This window comes from Mirounga angustirostris, unplaced genomic scaffold, assembly GCF_029215605.1.
Source record: "Mirounga angustirostris isolate CCGP_5_RB_7025 unplaced genomic scaffold, mMirAng1.0.hap1 SCAF_2, whole genome shotgun sequence".
In the NCBI taxonomy this organism is placed as follows: domain Eukaryota; kingdom Metazoa; phylum Chordata; class Mammalia; order Carnivora; family Phocidae; genus Mirounga; species Mirounga angustirostris.
Window position 1 is genome coordinate 174304728 of NW_026991710.1, and position 19766 is coordinate 174324493.

Here is a 19766-nt window from a genome sequence, read left to right on the forward strand (position 1 = left end):
GCCCTCTTTAATACTCATCACCAGGCTAACCCAGTTTTAATAAGTTTTTCTTAGAATGTATTATTTTGTATAATCCTTTTTTTTAATGATTTTACTCATTTAGAGAGAGTGAGTGCAAACAGGGGGAAGGACGGAGGGAGAGAGAGAATTTCAAGCCGACTCTGCACTGAGCATGGAGCCCATCTCAGGGCTGGATCCCATAACCTTGAGATCATGACCTGAGCTGAAATCAAAGAGTCAGATGCTTAACTGACTGAGCCACCCAGGCGCCCCTTGTATAATCCTTAAATGTATTAGCTTAAATCTGCTCATAATATACAAGTCCTATAGGAATATATGTTTTAGTTGTTAGGGAACCTTTCTGCTTTTGATTTGTTTGATCTTTTTCATTCATTCATTCATTCACTCAGCTATCTTTTAAGAACCTAATATGCACCGTGCCTTGTGCATTAACTATTCTTGAAGTTTTTAGAATTGATTTTTCTCTTTCTTTTTTTTATTATTATGTTAGTCACCATACAGTACATCATAAGTTTTTGATGATGTTCCATGATTCATTATTTGCGTATAACACCCAGTGCTCATTACAACACGTGCCCTCCTTAATACCCATCACCAGGCTAACCCATCCCTCCACCCTCCTCCCCTCTGAAACCCTCAGATTGTTTCCTGGAGTCCATAGTCTCTCATGGTTCATCTCCCCCTCTGACGTCCCCCCCCCTTCAGTTTTCCCTTCCTTCCCCTAATGTCCTTCATGCTATTCGTTATGTTCCACGTAGGAGTGAAACCATATGATCATTGTCTTTCTCTGCTTGACTTATTTCACTTAGCATAATCCCCTCCAGTTCCATCCATGTCGATGCAAATGGTGGGTATTCATCTTTTCTGATGGCTGAGTAATATTCCATTGTATGTATGAACCACATCTTCTTAATCATTCGTCTGTTGAAGGGCATCTCAGCTCCTTCCACAATTTGGCTGTTGTGGACTTTGCTGCTGTGAACATTGGGGTGCATATGCCCCTTCTTTTCACTACATCTATATCTTTGGGGTAAATACCCAGTAGTGCAAATGCTGGGTCAGAGGGTAGGTATGATTAATTGAAGAGGTTTGGGGGTTTTTTTGTAATTTAAGTCATTAAATAAGTTATTCTGCCCTTCCAACATGGGCTCAAACTCACAACCCCAAGATCAAGAGTCATGTGCTCTACCAACTGAGCCAGCCAGGCACTCTGGCTCAAGCTAGTGTATCTTAAGGGTATTCTTGTTAGAAGGAAACACTACTGGTGTCTGTCAATGAGGCTGAATGAGAAAAAGACTGATTCTCTTCTATTTCTAGAGGTCTCTGTCCATTCCCTATTCTCATCCATAATCCATTGATTGGGAGGCTGTAAGATTATCTTTCATAAAGGATGGAGTGGAGATTGAGGGCAAGATCTTTTGTGACCTTTCTGTAGAATCTTCTCCTTTGTGATCTTTCTGTAGAATTTTGGCGACTCTTAATGTAGATTATGATCTAAGCAGTTGATAGCTATCAGGAGGCCCATGAATCATATTATGAAATGGTATGAAAAATCCATGTCTACATATATTTCTCTGTGTGTAGGCTCCATTACTCTCCTTCAGTACCTAATATGAGTTCTACTTGAAAGGTTAAGAATCATTGTGTTGGGTGGGGGGAGAGGGAGGGCTGGAGAGAGAAAGGAGGAGGGAAGAAAAGAAATCTGTTACTAGTATGACAATTTATGAGGTCTTAATCCATTTATAGAATGATACTATGGAACAGTAGCCGATGGGTGATTGTTCAGGCTATTGTAGGGATAGTTGTGCAGTAGTTGGTTTACAACTTTAATAAGTTTCTTCCAAAGGAGAGATTCTGATTTCAAGAATATCATTCTATTCACAGAAGTGTGTCAGCAAAATACTTTTAAAAATATAGTACTTGGCAAGAATTTTACTAAATGTTAATAAAAATTGTTTATAAGTTATTAAGCTTTTCAGGAACACAGACTTTTGGTTACCCAATTATAGTTACATAAATTACACAAAAAAGGTCTATTAGAAACTGCAAAATAAATATTCAAAAAATTACATAAAAGCTAAAACTGTTAATTCATTTTTTATTTTGGGTAACCTGGCAAATTGAGATTGGAATCTGTTGTGAATGTGACCAATAATATATATTCAATTCCATGTAAGAATTTTTAAACCGTTTTACTGCCATTGCCTTTTATGTGTTTATTGACCTTTTGCTTAATAACTTGGGGTTGATTTTAGGCCACCAACAAAATGGAAATGAAAGAGATTGCTAAACACAAGACACTATGGAAAATGAACTCAACCAGTGAACCTTTATTAGTCGCTGGTGTAGAAGTCAATCCTCTGAAAAAATTCACTATTCCCAAGATCAGGAGGACAGCTGGGAAAGGTAATATTTACTATCTCCATGGAAGATGAGTTTATTTCATAACTATTACTGCATTTCTCTGATTCTTAGTTTATGTTCGTCTTCTGTTTTGATTATATAAAATTAGGTTAAGTCATGCCTTTAATTCCTTAAACACACATGTATCCACACAAAGGTACATAGAACAGATATGTCTCCTAAGTACACTTAAAAATTCTGGATATCATACATAAAACAAATATTAGAAGACTTTGAAAGGTTTAGAGAAAATGGACCGGCTAAGGACCCTGGGAATCAAGGAATGCTATTGCAGTAAGTTCTCTGGTTTTTTTGTTTGTTTCCTCCATGTCTTAGATTGGATGCCAACAGTCCAGGAATGCCATCTGAAACAGACACAGAAAGCCCCAAGAAAAAGTCTGTTCTCCCTTGCCAAGGACTGGGAAAGGCACATCCTAGAAAAATAGAACCCTGGTTGACAATAAATACCTTACGCCTACAAAAAATTAAGGGTGAAAATATAACCTGTACACCTTTGTTAGCAAAGGCTTAAGTGGAGGACTTAGACTTCCACTAAACGCCTTTCGCCTTCATGGCAGTAACAAGTTCCCCTCCCTGCCGTCCCCTGCCCCTGCAGTGTCCATGGTTTCCACCCCTGCCCTGTGATGAGCCACCCCTTCTCACTTGGAGTAGAGCCAATAAAGACCAAGTAAGGAGCCTGGACTTCTGTGACACCTGCCAATTACAAAGCACCCATCCCTCTCCCACTTTGTCAGTGGAGGCTGAGTCAGGAGCGCTGACCTCCACTCCTTCCTTGGGGTAACAAATCATCCCCCCACAGTGTCATTGGAGACCCTGTGGAGAGCCAGGTCTTCAGGCCCACCTGGTAGTAAAGAATCAGTACCCCACCCCCCCTTTCCCTACTGGCAGATTCCCCTGCTGGCTCAGTTTCAGTAGAAGCTTGCTAAAACCCAAGATTAAATATGATCCAGAGTCTCTTATTCTTAACATCCAAAATGACCAAGATATAATTTTTTGAAATCATTCATTTACCACCAATCAGGAAAATCTCAGTTTAAATGAGAAAAGATAATCCACAAATGCCAACACTCTGATGAAACAGAAGTTGGAATTATCTGGCAAGACTTTTAAAGCAGCCATTATAATGATGTTTCAGTAAGCAATTATGAACACTCTTGAAACAAAAGAAAAATAGAAAATCTCAGCAAAGAGGTGGAAAATGTAATAACCAAGTAGAAATTTTGGAACTGAAAAATGCAGTAATTTAAATAACTCAGTGGATGGGTTCCAGAGATGAATTGAGAAGACATTGGGAAGAGTCTGTGAATTTAAAGATAATAACAATAGAAATTACTCAGCCTGAACAACACAGAAAAAAAGTTGGCAGAGCTTCAGGGACATGTGGAACAATAATAAAAGATTAAACATCTTTGTCTTCAGTGTCCCCAAAGTAAAAGAGTATGGAAAAGTATTTGAAGAAATATTGGTGAAAAATTTCCCAAATTTGGCAAAGGGCATAAACCTATATAGTCAAGGGGCTGAATAAGCTTTAATAAATAAGATAAACCCAAAAAAAGTCCATGCTACAGCACATCATAATCAAACTTCTGAAAACTAAGGACAGAAAAATCTTGAAAGCAACTAGAGCAACCATATATCTATAGGGGGAAAAAAATTTTTTTTTTTTAAAGATTTTATTTATTTATTTGAGACAGAGAGAATGAGAGACAGAGAGCATGAGAGGGAGGAGGGTCAGAGGGAGAAGCAGACTCCCTGCCGAGCAGGGAGCCCGATGCGGGACTCGATCCAGGGACTCCAGGATCATGACCTGAGCCGAAGGCAGTCGCTTAACCAACTGAGCCACCTAGGCGCACCAGGGGGGAAAAATTTTTTTAAGATTTATTTTTTTTAGAGAGCATGTGGAGGAAGGGGCAGAGGGAGAGGGAGAAAATCCTCAAGCAGACTTCTCGCTGAGTGCAGAGCCCGACACACAGCTCAATCCCAGGACCCCAAGATCATTACCTGAGCTGAAAACCAAAAGTCAGCCGCCCAACCAACTGAGCCACCCAGGCTCCTCTGGGGGAAAAAATGTTTTTAAAGTAAGCTGTACACCCAACAGAGGCTTGAGCTCATGACCCCAAGGTCAAGAGTCACATGCTGTACCAACTGAACCAGCCAGGTACCCCTGTAGGGGAAAAATTTTTTTGAATGACAGAGGATTTCTCAGAAACCATGGAGTCCAAAGGAATTGGCACATTTTTCAAGTGTAGAAAGAAAATTGTCGACCCATTGTTCTGTCCCTAGCAGAAATATCCTTCAAGAATAGAAGTAAACGTTGTCAGATGAAGTAAACTAAAAATTTTACATCAGCATATCTACCCTGAAAGGATGGCTAAACAAAGTTCCCTAAACAGAAAATGACAAAAGAAAGAAGCTGGGAACACTAGGAATGAAGAAAGAACAATAGGAAGAGTCAAAATATAGGGAAATTTAATGGGCCATCCTTTTCTTGAGTTTTCTTTTTCTTTCTTTTTTTTTTAGATTCCAGTTATTTGGGGCGCCTGGGTGGCTCAGTCGTTCAGCATCTGCTGTTGGCTCGGGTCATGATCCCAGGGTCCTGGGATAGAGCCCTGAATTGGGCTCCCTGCTCAGTGGGAAGTCTGCTTCTCCCTCTCCCACTCCCCCAGCTTGTGTTCCCTCTCTCACTGTCTCTCTCTCAAATAAATAAATAAAATCTTTAAAAAAAGATTTCACTTACTCCCTCTGCCCCTTCCTCCGCATGCTCTCTAAAAAAAAAATAAATTTTAAAAAAAGAGAACCCAAGCAGGAGGAGTTGCAAAGGGAGAGGGAGAAGCAGGCTTCCTGCCAAGCAGAGAGCCCCATGTGGGGCTTGATCCCAGGACCCCCAGGATCATGACCCGAGCCAAAGGCAGATGCCTAACCAACTGAGCCACTAGGCAGCCCCTCTTGGGTTTTCTAATTGTATTTGACAGTTGGAGAAAAATTATAACATTCTCTAATGTGATTCTCAGGGAATATAGAGGAAATAATTATAAAGGGAAATATTACCTTTGGAGGGAACTGGGTGAATGGGTATAGGCTCTCTCTGTGTTATATATTACAACTACATGTGAATCTACAGTTAACCTCAGAATTAAATGTTTTTATAAAAATAAAATGAATTTTTTAAATGTTCAAGTAACCCATAGGTAGTCAGGAAAATGAAATAGAGAATTGAACAATGAAGGGAAAAATAAACAGATAAATGGCAGGCGTAAGACCTAACATATCAGTTATATTAAGTGTAAATGTTCCACATAGACCAATTAAAAAACAGAAGTTGAGGGGCACCTGGGTAGCTCAGTCGTTAAGCATCTGCCTTTGGCTCAGGTCATGATCCCAGGGTCCTGGGATCGAGCCCTGCATTGGGCTCGATGCTCAGCAGGAAGCCCGCTTCTCCCTCTCCCACTCCCCCGCTTGTGTTCCCTCTTTCGCTATGTCTCTCTCTGTCAAATAAATAATAAGTAAATAATTAAAAAAAAAAAAAACAAGTTGACACAATATATTAAAAAACATGACTCAAGTATATACTGTTGATAAATTCACTTCAGATATAGTGATACACATTTTTTTTAAATAAACATAAGCAGAAAGATAGGCCATGCAAACAATCAAAATAAAGTGAGAGTAGCTTTATTAATATGCAATAAAGTAGACTTCTGCAGAAAGAAAATTACCAGGAACAAAGATACTACATAATGATGAAAAGGTCAGTCTACCAAGAAGACATAGCAACCCTTAATGTGTATTCAATATGCATGAAGCAAAATTGTTAGAACTGAAAGAAGAAATGGACAAACCCAGAATTATAGTTGGAGACTTTAGCGCACCTCTCTCAACAATTGATAGAACTAAAACCAAAGACCCCAATAAAAAAGAGAATTACAGACCAATATTCCTGATGAACATGGATGCAAAAATTCTCCACAAGATACTAGCTAATTTAATCCAACAGTACATTAAAAGGATTATTCATCACGATCAAGTGGGATTTATTCCTGGGCTGTAGAGGTGGTTCAGTATCTGCAAATCAACTTGAAACACCAAATTAATAAAAGAAAGGATAAGAACCATATGGATCTTCTCAATAGATGCAGAAAAAGCATTTGACAAAATACAGAATCCTTTCTTGATAAAAATCTTCAAGAAAGTTGGGATAGAAGGAACATATCTCAACATCATAAAGGCCATATATGAAAAACCAACAGCTAGGGTGCCTGGGTGGCTCAGCCATTAAGTGTCTGCCTTCAGCTCAGGTCATGACCCCAGGGTCCTGGGATCGAGTCCCGCATCGGGCTCCCAGCTCGGCAGGAAACCTGCTTCTCCCTCTCCCTCTCCCCCTGCTTGTGTTCTTGCTCTCTCTATCTCTCTGTCAAATAAATAAATAAAATCTTTAAAAAAACAAAACAAAACAACAGCTAATATCATCCTCAATGGAAAAAAAAAAAATCAGAGCTTTTCCTCTAGGGTCAGGAACACAACAGGGATGTCCACTCTCACTACTGTTGTTCAACATAGTACTCCAAGTCCTAGCCTCAGCAGTCATCAAGATAAAAAGCTTTTGCAGAGCAAAGGAAACAATAAAACTAAAAGGTAACCTTTGGAATGGGAGAAGATATTTACAAATGACATATCTGATAAAGGATTAGTATCCAAAATCTATAATGAACTTATCAAACTCAACACCCCCAAAAAATAATCCAGTTAAGAAAGGGACAGAAGACATGAATAGACATTTTTCCAAAGAAGACATCTAGATGGCTAACAGACCCATGAAAAGATGCTCAGCCTCACTCATCATCAGGGAAATACAAGTCAAAACCACAATGAGATACCACCTCATACCTGTCACAATGGCTAAAATGAATAATTTGGGAAACAACAGATGTTGGCAAGGATGTAGAGAAGGGGAAATCCTCTTACACTGTTGGTGGGAATGTAAACTGGTATAGCCACTCTGGAAAACAGTATGGAGGTTCCTCAAAAAGTTAAAAATAGAACTACTCTATGACTCAGCACTTGCACTACTAGGTATTTATCCAAAGGATACAGAAAAGCTGATTCGAAGGAGCACATGCATTCCAATGTTTATAGCGGCATTATCAACAATAGCCAAATTATGGAAGGGAACCCAAATGTCCGTTGACTGATGAATGGATAAAGAAGATCACACACACACACACACACACACACAGGAATATTACTCAGCAATCAAAAAGAATGAAATCCTGCCATTTGCAACAACGTGGATGGAACTAGATGGAGTGTGTTATGCAAAGCAAAATAAGTCAGAGAAAGTCAAATATTACATGATTTCACTTATATGTGGAATTTAAGAAACAAGACGGATGAACATAGGGGAGGGAAGGAAAAATAAGATAAACAGAGAGGGAAGCAAACCATAAGAGACTCTTAACTATAGAGATCAAACGGGGGGTTGAGGGATGGGTGAGCCAGTGGAGGAATGGGCTAAATTTGGGATGGGCATTACGGAGAGCATTTGTTGGGATGAGCACTGGGTATTTTAAGTAAGAGATGATCACCGAATTCTACTTCTGAAACCAATACTACAGTATATGTTAACTAACTTGAATTTCAATTAAAAAAAATTGATAGAACTATTAAGACAGAAAATCAGCAGTTAGGGTGCCTGAGTTCCTCAGTTGATTGAGCGTCCAACTCTTGATCTTAGCTCAGGTCTTTATCTCAGAGTCGTGAGTTCAAGCCCCATGAGTTTAAGCCCCATGTCAAGACAGAAAATCAGCAAAAATATGGAAGAAATTAATACTGTCAAGCAACAGAATCTAATTGATATTTGTACATGACTTCACCCAACAACAGCAGAATAGACATTCTTTTCAAGTGCTCATTTGACACCCATCAGGATAGACATCTTTTGGGCCACAAAAACACATCTCAACATATTTAAAAGAATTGGAGTCATACAGAATGTGTTCTTGGGCCATGTATAAAGTAAAAATTAATATAAAGTAATATGTAAGTCTACAAACACATGGAAAATAACACATTTCTAAATACTCATGAGATTTCAAGGGAAATGGAAATATACATCAAATAAACATTAAAATGTAACATACCAAATTTGAGGGACACAGCTAAAGCATTGCTAACAAATTTATAGCACTAAATCCTTACATTAGAAAATAGGAAGGATTTCAGGCGCCTGGGTGGCTCATCCATTAAGCGTCTGCCTTCAGCTCGGGTCATGGTCCCAGAGTCCTGGGATGGAGCCCTGCGTCAGGCTCCCTGCTCTTCAGGAAGCCTGCTTCTCCCTCTCCCACTCCCCCCTGCTTGTGTTTCCTCTCCCGCTGTGTCTCTCTCTGTCAAATAAATAAATAAAATCTTTAAAAAAAAAAAAAAAAAGAGTAACAAACCCAAAACAAGCAGAAGAAGGAAAATCAATGAAACAAAAAATCTGGTTGATTAAAAAGATCAATAAATTGACAAACCTTTAACAAGACTGACAGAAGATACAAATGCCGCAAATTACCACTATCAGGAATGAAATGGAATATCATTTCTGACCCATGGCATTGAAAGTTTAAAAAGGGAATACTATGAACAGATCTGCTTACATAAACTTGACAACTTTGATGAAATGGACCAGTTTGTCAAAAAGTACAAAGTAACAAAACACACTACTAAACAGATTATTCAAATACCCTTTTTTATAATCATTACAGAAATTGAATTCATAATTGAAAACATGGTTGGAAAGAAATCTCTAGACCCAGTTGGTTTTAGAGGAGAACTCTAAACATTTAGAAAGAGTTAATACAAATTCTACAGAACCTCTTCCAGAACACAGAAAATAATTTTATGAGGCCACTATTACTCTGGTATTAAAACCAGACAAATATAATACAAAAAAAGAACAATACATACCAATATCCATCATAAACATTGATGCAGAAATCTTACATAAATGGAATTCAGCAGTACTGTATATAAAATGCATTTTACACTACTTCCAAAGGAGGTTTTTTTCAGGAATGCAAGCCTGGTTTTATATTTGAAAGTTAATCTATATTTGAAGGATAAAGAACAATTACATGATCATATTAATTAATGCAAAATAAGCATTCAACTAAGTTCAGCATTCAACTAAATTCAACACTCAGGATAGAGACCCAGCAAACTAAGAATGGGAATTTCCTCAACTTCATAAAGAAAAAATACCTGTAGCTAACATCACTTAATGATGAACAACTGAAGCTTTCTCTGTAAGATGGCAAGAACATTCTCTTTTACCATTCTTATCAACATAGTACTGGAAATTGTAGCCAGTGCAAAAAAGAATGAATTTAACTTAAAAACAGATTGGGAAAGGAGATATAAAACTGTTTCTATTTGAAGATCGCATGATGGTCTACATAGGAAATCCCAGGGAATCTACAAAAAAAAAAAAATTCTCTAATAAGTTCAGCAAGGTCACTGGGTGCAAGATCAAAATAGAAAAATCATAGAAGCAACCTAAGTGTCCATGGATGGATGGATGGATAAAGATGTTGTTGTATGTGTATGTATACACACACACACACACACAACAGAATATTACTCAGCCATAAAAAAGAATAAAATCTTGCCATTTGTGACAACATGGATGGACATAGAGGGTATTATACTATGTGAAATAAGTCAGAAAAACACAAATACCATATGATTTCACTTACATATGAATTCTAAAAAACAAAACAAGTGAACAAACCAACAAAAAGCAGAAATAGACTCCATAAATACAGAGAAGAAAGTAGGGGTTGCCAGAGGAGAGGGAGGTACAAACTTCCATTTATAAAATAAGTCATGGGGATGATAAGTACAGCCTGGGGATAATCAGTAATATTATAGTAATTTGTACAGTGACGGATGGTAACTACACTTACTGTGGTGAACATTTTGTAATGAATATAATTATTGAATCACTATGTTGTATACCTGAAACTAATATAACATTGTATGTCAACTATGTTTCAATTTAAAAAAGAGAAAAAATAGAAAAATTAATTGAATTTCTATATATTAGCAAAGAATACATGAAAATCAAAATATTAAACAATGCCATTTATAATAGTTCAAAACTTGAAATACATACGTATGAATCTAACAAAACATGTACAGTGTTTTTATGCTTTAAAGTGCAAATGCTAGGGCACCTAGGTAGCTCAGTTGGTTAAACATCAGACTCTTGAGGGGCACCTGGGTGGCTCAGTCGGTTAATCGTCCACCTTCAGCTCAGGTCGTGATCCCAGGGTCCTGAGATGGAACCCCACATCTGGCTCCCTGCTCAGCAGAGAAATACTTCACCCTCTCCCTCTGCCCCTCTCCCCCCCACAACCCCCCACACTTGCGCTGTCTCTCAAGTGTGCATATTCTCTAAAAAATAAAATCTTTTTTTTTTTTAGAAAAAGCATTGGACTCTAGATTTCTGCTCGGGTTATGACCTCAGGGTCCTGAGATCAAGTGCCTGCTTAAGATTCTCTCTCTCCCTTTCCCTCTGCTCCTCCCTCACCCTGCTTGCATGAGCACTCTCTCAATAAATAAATAAACTGCAAATGCTGATGAAAGAAATCAAGGAGAATCTGTTATTTAGGGAGGTATACTTAACAGTTTAGAAGATTCAACATAATAAAGATAGCAGTTTTCCACAAATTTATCTTTAGATTTATTGTAATTTAATGTAATATTGAAAAAGTCTTTTTCTAAATAAACTTATTCTCAAATTTACATGAAAAGGCAAAGAAACTGGAATAGCTTTAAACAATTTTGAAATAGAAAAAGAAACTAATTACTCTGCTCAATACTAAGGCTTACTTTGTAGCTACGGTAATCAAGATAGTGTAGCATTGGCAGAGGGATAGATTAGTGGAACAGAATAGAGATTCCAGAAATAAACTCACATTAATAATGCTCATTTGATTTTCTTTCAATTAATTTTTATGAAGGTATATTCAATCGAGGAAAGGTAGTCTTTTCATCAGATGTTGCTGGAGCAATTGGGACAACATCCATAAGCAAGAAAAGGAACTTCCCCCTACACACAAAAAATAATTCAAAATAAATCATGGGTGGGCCCCTGGCTGGCTCAGTTGGTAAAGCATGCAACTGTTGATCTTGGGGTTGTGAGTTCAAGCCCCATGTTGGGTGTAAAGATTACTAAAGTAAACTTTTAAAAAGATATTGATAAATTGGCTTCATCACAATTAAAAACTTATTTTCTGAAAGACTGTTAGGTAAATGAAAACTTAGAGTGGAAGAAAATGGGGGTTTGCGGTTTTTTGGGGGTATAGTTTACGCACAATGTTACATTATTTTCAGGTGTATAACATAGTGATTCAGCAATTCTGTACATTATGCTGTGCTCACCACTAGCGTAGCTCCCATCTGTTACCATACAACACTATTAAAATACCATTACAATACAATATTCCCTACTCTGTACCTTTTCTCCCCCTGACTTATTCATTCCATAACTAGAAGCCTGTATCTCCCATTCCCCTTTACCCATTTTGCCCATTCTCCCACCCCACTTTCCTCAGGCAACCATCAGTTTTTCTATGTATAGGTCTGATTCTGCTTTTTGTTTATTCATATGTTTTGTTTTTCATTTTCCACATATAGGTGGAATCATACGGTATTTGTCTTTCTCTCTCTGACTTATTTAGCATAATACGCTCTAGGTCCATCCATGTTGTTGCAAATGGCAAGATCTCATCTTTTTAATGGTTGAGTAATATTCCATTGTGTGTGTGTATGTATATGCATGTGTGTATATGTGTGTGTGTATGTATCACATCTTTTTTATACATTCATCTATGTTGGACACTTGGGCTGCTTCCATATCTTGGCTACTATAAATAATGCTGCAGTAAACATAGGGATGCATGTATCTTTTCACATTTGTGTTTTTATTTTGTTTGGGTAAAAACCCAGTAGTGGAATTATTGAATCACATGGTATTTCTATTTTTAATTTTTTGAAGAACTTCCATTTCCACCAATAGTGCACAAGGGTACTTTTTTCTCTACATCCTCACCAACACTTGTAAATCATGTATATGAAATGAACTCATATCCAGAACATACAAAGTGCTTTCAAAACTCATTAGTAAACAAAAAAAAGGGAGGTGAGAAAATCCAATTAGACATGAACAGATGTTTCCAATCCAATCCAATCCAAAAAGACATGAACAGATGTTTCACCAAAGAGGATGTACAGATGGCAAATGAGCACAAAAAAAGATGTTCAACATCATAGCCACTAAGGAAATGGAAACCACAATGAGATATCACTACCCATTTGTTAAAACAGCTAAAATTAAAAGAATAACAATGCCAGATGTTAGCAGTGATACAGAGAAACCAGATCAGTCATACACCCAGTGGAAACCAGAAAGTTGAGCCACTCTTTGAAAAACAGTTTAATAGTTTCTTTAAAAACTAAACATGCAACTACCATATAACTCAACAACTGCACTTAGGGGCATTTATCCCAGAGAAATGAAAATGTACATCACCCAAAAACCTATACACAAATGTTCATAGCAGCTTTATTTGTAATAGCCAAAAATTGGCAACTACCTTGGTTTATAACTAGTGAATGGTTAAACTATGGTACATCCATACCATAGAGTACTTACTCATCAATAAAAAGAAACCATTTATTGAAATAACAACTTAGTTGGATCTCAAAGGGATTATCCTGAATGAAAAAAGCTTATGTCCACAGATCACAACTACAAAGTTCTACTTACAAAACGTTCTTTTTTTTTTTTTAAAGATTTTATTTATTTGAGAGAGAGAGAATGAGAGACAGAGAGCACGAGAGGGAGGAGGGTCAGAGGGAGAAGCCAACCCCCCGCCGAGCAGGGAGCCCGATGCGGGACTTGATCCCTGGACTCCAGGATCATGACCTGAGCCGAAGGCAGTCGCTTAACCAACTGAGCCACCTAGGCACCCCTTTACAAAACATTCTTGAAATGACAAAAGTATAGAGATGGAGAATAGATTAGTAGTTTTGAAGACTTCGAGGCAGAGAAGGGGAATACAGTTGTCAGTACTATTCTGTCTTTAAAACAGCTTAAGGGAGATCTTTGTGGGATGGAACACTTGTGTATCTTTTTTTTTTTTTTTTTAAGATTTTATTTATTTGAGAGAGAGAAAATGAGAGACAGCACGAGACGGAAGAGGGTCAGAGGGAGAAGCAGACCCCCTGCTGAGCAGGGAGCTTGACATGGGACTCCATCCCAGGACTCTAGGATCATGACCTGAGCCGAAGGCAATTGCTTAACCAACTGGAGCCACCCAGGTGCCCTTGTGTATCTTGATTATAGTGGTTGCCATGAATCTATACATATGACAAAATTGCACAGAACTATACACACGCAAGTGCATGTAAAACTGGTAAAATCTTAACATCTGTGGATTTTACCAATGTCATTTTTGTGGTTTTGATATTATAGTTATGTATGTCATTCTGTAGATGTACAAAGATAATTTTAAAGTCAAATAACCACTTCCCTTTTCTTTATCTTTAGTTTACTTGTCACCTTGTTGCACCAATACTAGAGAGTATAGTTTCATACATGATACTCTTAACCAGTGCCAGCTTGATGTAGGCTGTGATCTACAATCATCATGGCAGTTTGGGGATACAAAATTGGTTCACAATGAGGATCTGGAAAAAAATTTTACTTCTAAGAGGTAAGTTACTATGACCTAAAGAAGGTTGAGATTTTGGATTTTTTTCTTTTTACTATTGAAGTCATAAGAATTTGTAATTTCTACCATTTGAGATTTGGTAAGTATTACTAAGAAAATAAGTACAGAGATTGTTTGTTTATTATTTTGTTGGCTTCTCATAGCCTTGTGTAATAGTGAAGAGCTAAGTGTAAGATTTTGATTAATAAGTTTGACAGGTTTATGTAGCCAGATTTCAGACACTTGTAATTTTTTAATCTTGATAAATTTTTTCAGAAGCATACATGAGCACGTTTATTAAGCACCCATTTTACAGATCCCTCGTGCCTCCTGCATATATAAAACAGCAGTTAAATTATCCAGAGAATAACTTTTTTTCCTTGATTCAGTTGTTCAGAGACTTAGTTGATGTTTTAATTTGGCAAAATTGTATCTGGCTATTTCCAGCTATTCTAGAGCCACTATTTTTTTTTCTCTTTATTTTTAAGATTTTATTTATTTATTTATTTGACAGAGAGACACAGCGAGAGAGGGAACGCAAGCAAGAGGAGTGGGAGTGGGAGAGGGAGAAGCAGGCTTCCTACAGAGCAGGGAGCCCGATGCAGGGCTTGATCCCAGGATGCTGGGATCATGACCTGAGCTGAAGGCAGACGCTTAATGACTGAGCCACCCAGGCACCCCCTATTTTTTTCTCTTAAATTTTTTTTTGAGTATAGTTAATGTAGAGTGTTAAATTAGTTTCATTTTAATTTTTTTAAAGTACTACTTGTACTTTTTGGGAAGGCGTAATCCAGTATTTTGTTTTCGTAAGAAAGAAGAAAAGCATATGCAAAGTTCTCATTGTAAACATTTTGTATTTATAGATCTAGATCTTAGGTGAACACAGTTTACCTTTTTCATTTTCTGATTTTTCCTCCTTCATTAACTGACATTTAACTTAAAACCTAACTGTAGCTTGATCAAGGACCCACACTTAGAACTCATTTTGGAATGTTCTTGGTTTCTCTTTTTGCTTTAGAATTAATTCCTCTTGACTTAAACATACTTACCCCCTGATGTCACTTTGAGAGAATTGGTGGGAATGACAGATTTAGTTGATAGCATATTCTGTCATCTAGAAAACAACAGTTTTGAGCAAAAGTGCAGTGGGCTGGTTATATCCCGCCACTTCCAGATTGAAATAAGAGTTTGATCAAAAATTAATTCCTGGTATTGTTCTTTGATTTTAGTTCTTTTTTTTTTTATTAAAGTTTTTTTTTTTTTTTTGAGAGAGAGAGAGAATGAGAGAGAGAGAACACATGAGAGGGGATAGGGTCAGAGGACGAAGCAGACTCCCTGCCGAGCAGAGAGCCCGATGTGGGACTCGATCGAGGGACTCCAGGATCATGACCTGAGCTGAAGGCAGTCGCTTAAGCAACTGAGCCACCCAGGCGCCCTTTGATTTTAGTTCTTTTAGGCATTTTAAAATTTTGTCCTTTTTTGTAATGTTCCCCTGCCCAACATTTAATTTACAACCTGTTGATTTTAGAGAAATTAGAACAACTACCCAACAATACATGACATGTTATAACATTGCAAATAACCAACAGGTGTAGGATTTATTGATTTCTTAGTTATTTGCCCAATTAGACAAACTCATTTGTTTCCCATAGTACTTTATACTCATTTTATAGGTCTTACTACCATATATTGGTTTTGTCTGATTCTCCTGCATTGTGAGTTTTATCTTCTTTGTTTTTATGTCCGTAGTATGAAGCTGGCAACACAGTGGGCACTTAATTAAATTTTTATTTCATTTTTTAAAAACCAGTGATGCTATAAAGTGCCTTTAATTAGCCTTAAGACCAAGTGGAAAAGAAAATAAAAAGAAAAATTTTTAAAAATGGTTAGGGGCACCTGGGTGGCTCAGTCATTAAGCGTCTGCCTTCGGCTCAGGTCATGATCCCAGGGTCCTGGGATCGAGCCCGCATCGGGCTCCCTACTCAGTGGAAAGCCTGCTTCTCCCTCTCCCTCTGCCCCTGCTTGTGTTCCCTCTCTCACTGTGTCTCTGTCAAATAAATAAATAAAATCCTAAAAAAAAAATGGTTAGAAGAAAATAATAGAATGAAAAGAAAATATATTAGTAACATTGACTGCCTCTGGCTTTTCTTTCTGTCTTCTGCTTTCTTTTTTCAAGATTTTATTTATTTTTTAGAGAGAGTAGGGGGAGGGGCAGAGGGAGAGGAAGAGAATCTCAAGCAGACTCCCCACTGAGCACAGAGCCTGATGTGGGACTCTATCTCACAACCCTGAGATCATGACCTGAGCTGAACCAAGAGTTGGACGCTCAACTGACTAAGCTACCCAGGTGCCCCATGGCTTTTCTTTCAATCACTCCCTTTAGAGGAGTTATATCTATGGGCTCAGCAAAAACTAGTATTTCCAAAAGGATACCAATTTCTCCTTCTTATTTACATTCCATCTACCACTTCTTAAGTCTGAAATCAGCAAAAGCATTAAAAATCTAAACATCAGGGCGCCTGGGTGGCTCAGTTGTTAAGCGTCTGCCTTTGGCTCAGGTCATGATCCAGGGTCCTGGAATCAAGCCCCACATCGGGCTCCCTGCTCAGCGGGAAGCCTGCTTCTCCCTCTCCCACTCCCCCTGTTTGTGTTCCCTCTCTTGCTGTTACCTCTGTGTTAAATAAATAAATAAAATCTTTTTAAAAAAAATCTAAACATCTGTGTATTCAATCATTCATTAAATATTTGAGTATCTACTATGTCAGACACTGTATTTGATAACCCTCAAAGAACAATGAATGTTTTTTCCTGTCTTAAAGAGTTCACATTCGGGGCGCCTGGGTGGCTCAGTCGTTAAGCATCTGCCTTCGGCTCAGGTCATGATCCCAGGGTCCTGGGATCGAGCCCCGCGTCGGGCTCCCTGCTCCGCGGGAAGCCTGCTTCTCCCTCTCCCACTCCCCCTGCTTGTGTTCCTGCTCTGACTATCTCTCTCTCTGTCAAATGAATAAATAAAATCTTAAAAAAAAAAAAAAAGAGTTCACATTCTAGTTTAGAAGTAAATATAAAATATGTTATAATAAAGATATAGGTACACATATGAGGGACTGATCTTAAGAGTTTTGAGAGATGCTTTGAAGAGTTAAACTTGAGCTGGTCTTAATGGGTAAAAGAGAAACTGAAACTGAATTATTCTTAAGTCCATTGCCTTATTTTTATCAGTTTGACCCTTTTTGTTTTAAAATTACTTTTAAAAATTTCAAATTTGGGGCACCTGGGTGGCTCAGTTGTTAAGTGTCTGCCTTCGGCTCAGGTCATGATCCCAGTGTCCTGGGATCAAGCCCTGCATCGGGCTCCCTACTCGGCGGGAAGCCTGCTTCTCCTTTTCCCACTCCCCTTATTTGTGTTCTCTCTCTGTCTCTCTCTCTGTCAAATAAATAAAATCTTTAAAAAAATAAAATAAAAATAAAAATTTCAAATTTATATGAAATGATATCATTTTAAAGATTATCAGTACCCGGCTAAATGTTGTAGTTGAATTAGCCTTGAGATCTTAGTTTATGTTTCACTCCAGATATAGTCTGAGCCATCTGTGGTTAATTTCATTTACTTTATCAATGATTGGTTCCAAGGGTGGGCAGAAATAAATCAGTTTGGGTCAGTAACACACTCAAGATGGATTGGCTTGGGGGTCTCTGGGAGAGAGAAGTCATTTGGATGTGAGCCAAGAAAGCATGTTTAAGTTACTGATAGCACCCTTGTGAGGTAATAAAAAGACTAGTGTTAGGATGACTCTAAAGCTGAGGACAGAAGGACAAAGAAATGGAAAAAACCTGGCTCCTTGATAACATCTGGAGCCATGGCATCTATCAACCCTGATAAATGCTGCCTGATTTCTGAATTTCTTGTTATAAGAAGTCAACTTATTTTTAAGCCAAATTGAGCAAGTTTTTATACTTGAAGTCAACCATATTCCAGCTGATGGTGAATTTCGTACTGCAAAGGGGTACTGGCAAATAAGAGATTCTACACTATGGATTTAACTTGGAGATTGGGCAGTAAGGGTGCCAACTTGAGAAGTTGGTGATAATCCTTTATACCTGGGACACAACCATTTGTTTCATGAGGTTTTGGTTTTGGGGGAAATTATACAGAATATTCAGGATGTTAAAGTGCCTTGGCCATGTCTTAGACGCAAAAGGCCTTTAAAATTCAGACTTTGTAAGAAAGATTCTTTATTCTTATGATCTGGTATCACAGATCAGCTTCAGAAGATTAGCTTGAGGTAAAGAATTCATCTTTTCAAAAGTTAGTTTGAATTTGGGTTTAAGAAGATTTAACAGGAAATAAGTATGCTGCAAAGCACAAGTCTGTTGCCTTTAACTTTCCCAATACCTCCTTTTAAGTATTTTCTACCAGGTAAATGGAAAGTACTCAGGTTTATACAATAAAGATATATTTTAAATGCAATTTGGGGGAAGAAATGGATAGTTTCGAATTGGAATGCAGTAGCTAAAGGCCATTTCAGATTCAGAGCCTTGGAGGATGCGAAGGTTTCAGAGGTTTGTTGCCAGGAGACTGAAAGTCCTAATTGCAACCATTGTCTAAACATGATCTTGCTATGGTTACTAGCCTTTGGAATTTTGAGGATAGAGAACCCTAGCTTCTTCTTTTCAAAAGGATGTACTGTTGCTCAGGGCCAGCTAACACCATTATTGTGTCATTCTTCACTTTTCTGAATTTAATTGTAGTTATCCTATTTTTTTCCCTTTACCAGTGTATTTTTGGGTGTAGATAACTTAATCTTGTAGCTATATATTGCCTAAATGGATGTTAACTATACAGATCTATATCCAGACCTGTTAGAAATGAAGGCATATTACTCCCAACATGGATCTGAAGTTAGATGCAGTAACTGGATGACACTTTGGGTGGTTCCCTTTCTGCAAGGTGGATCGAAAGTGTTTTGTGTGAGCATGAGTGCTTTTTATTTTATTTTTTTTCTTTTTAAAGAGTTTATTTATTTATTTGACAGAGAGAGACACAGCGAGAGAGGGAACACAAGCAGGGGGAGGGGGAGAGGGAGAAGCAGGCTTCCCGCCGAGCAGGGAGCCTGATGCGAGGCTCGATCGCAGGACCCTGGGATCATGACCTGAGCCAAAGGCAGACGCTTAACGACTGAGCCACCCAGGCGCCCCACATGAGTGCTTTTTAAAGTATATATGTTGGAAGAAGGATGTATAGGGTAATCAAGTTAGTAGACTATAGTCTAACAATTCTAAATCATCTTACATAATTTAAACTATTCTTTGTCCTTTGTTTCACAAAAAGCTCTCCCCTTTTTTTTTTTTTTTAAAGATTTTATTTATTTATCAGAGAGAGAGAGACAGAGGCAGGCAGAGGGAGAAGCAGGCCCCTTGCTGAGCAAGGAGCCCGATGTGGGACTCGATTCCAGGACCCTGGGATCTTGACCTGAGCTGAAGGCAGAGGCTTAACCGACTGAGCCACCCAGGCGTCCCAAGTCCTGTTCTCTTTTACTGGTTTACTGATGTACGAGCCTAGTCTGTA

The 19766-nt window shown here is 38.0% G+C and overlaps 1 protein-coding gene across 1 annotated transcript in view; it reads left to right on the plus strand.

Moving 5' to 3' along the window:
* TEX15 (testis expressed 15, meiosis and synapsis associated) overlaps nt 1–19766 on the plus strand; it is a 72694-nt gene that overhangs the window by 13247 nt on the left and 39681 nt on the right. The window contains exons 2-3 of the mRNA XM_045879294.3: nt 2277–2427; nt 14039–14204. Coding sequence (XP_045735250.2) covers nt 2289–2427; nt 14039–14204 — 305 coding nt within the window. The 5' untranslated portion in view covers nt 2277–2288. The remainder of the gene's footprint in view (nt 1–2276; nt 2428–14038; nt 14205–19766) is intronic.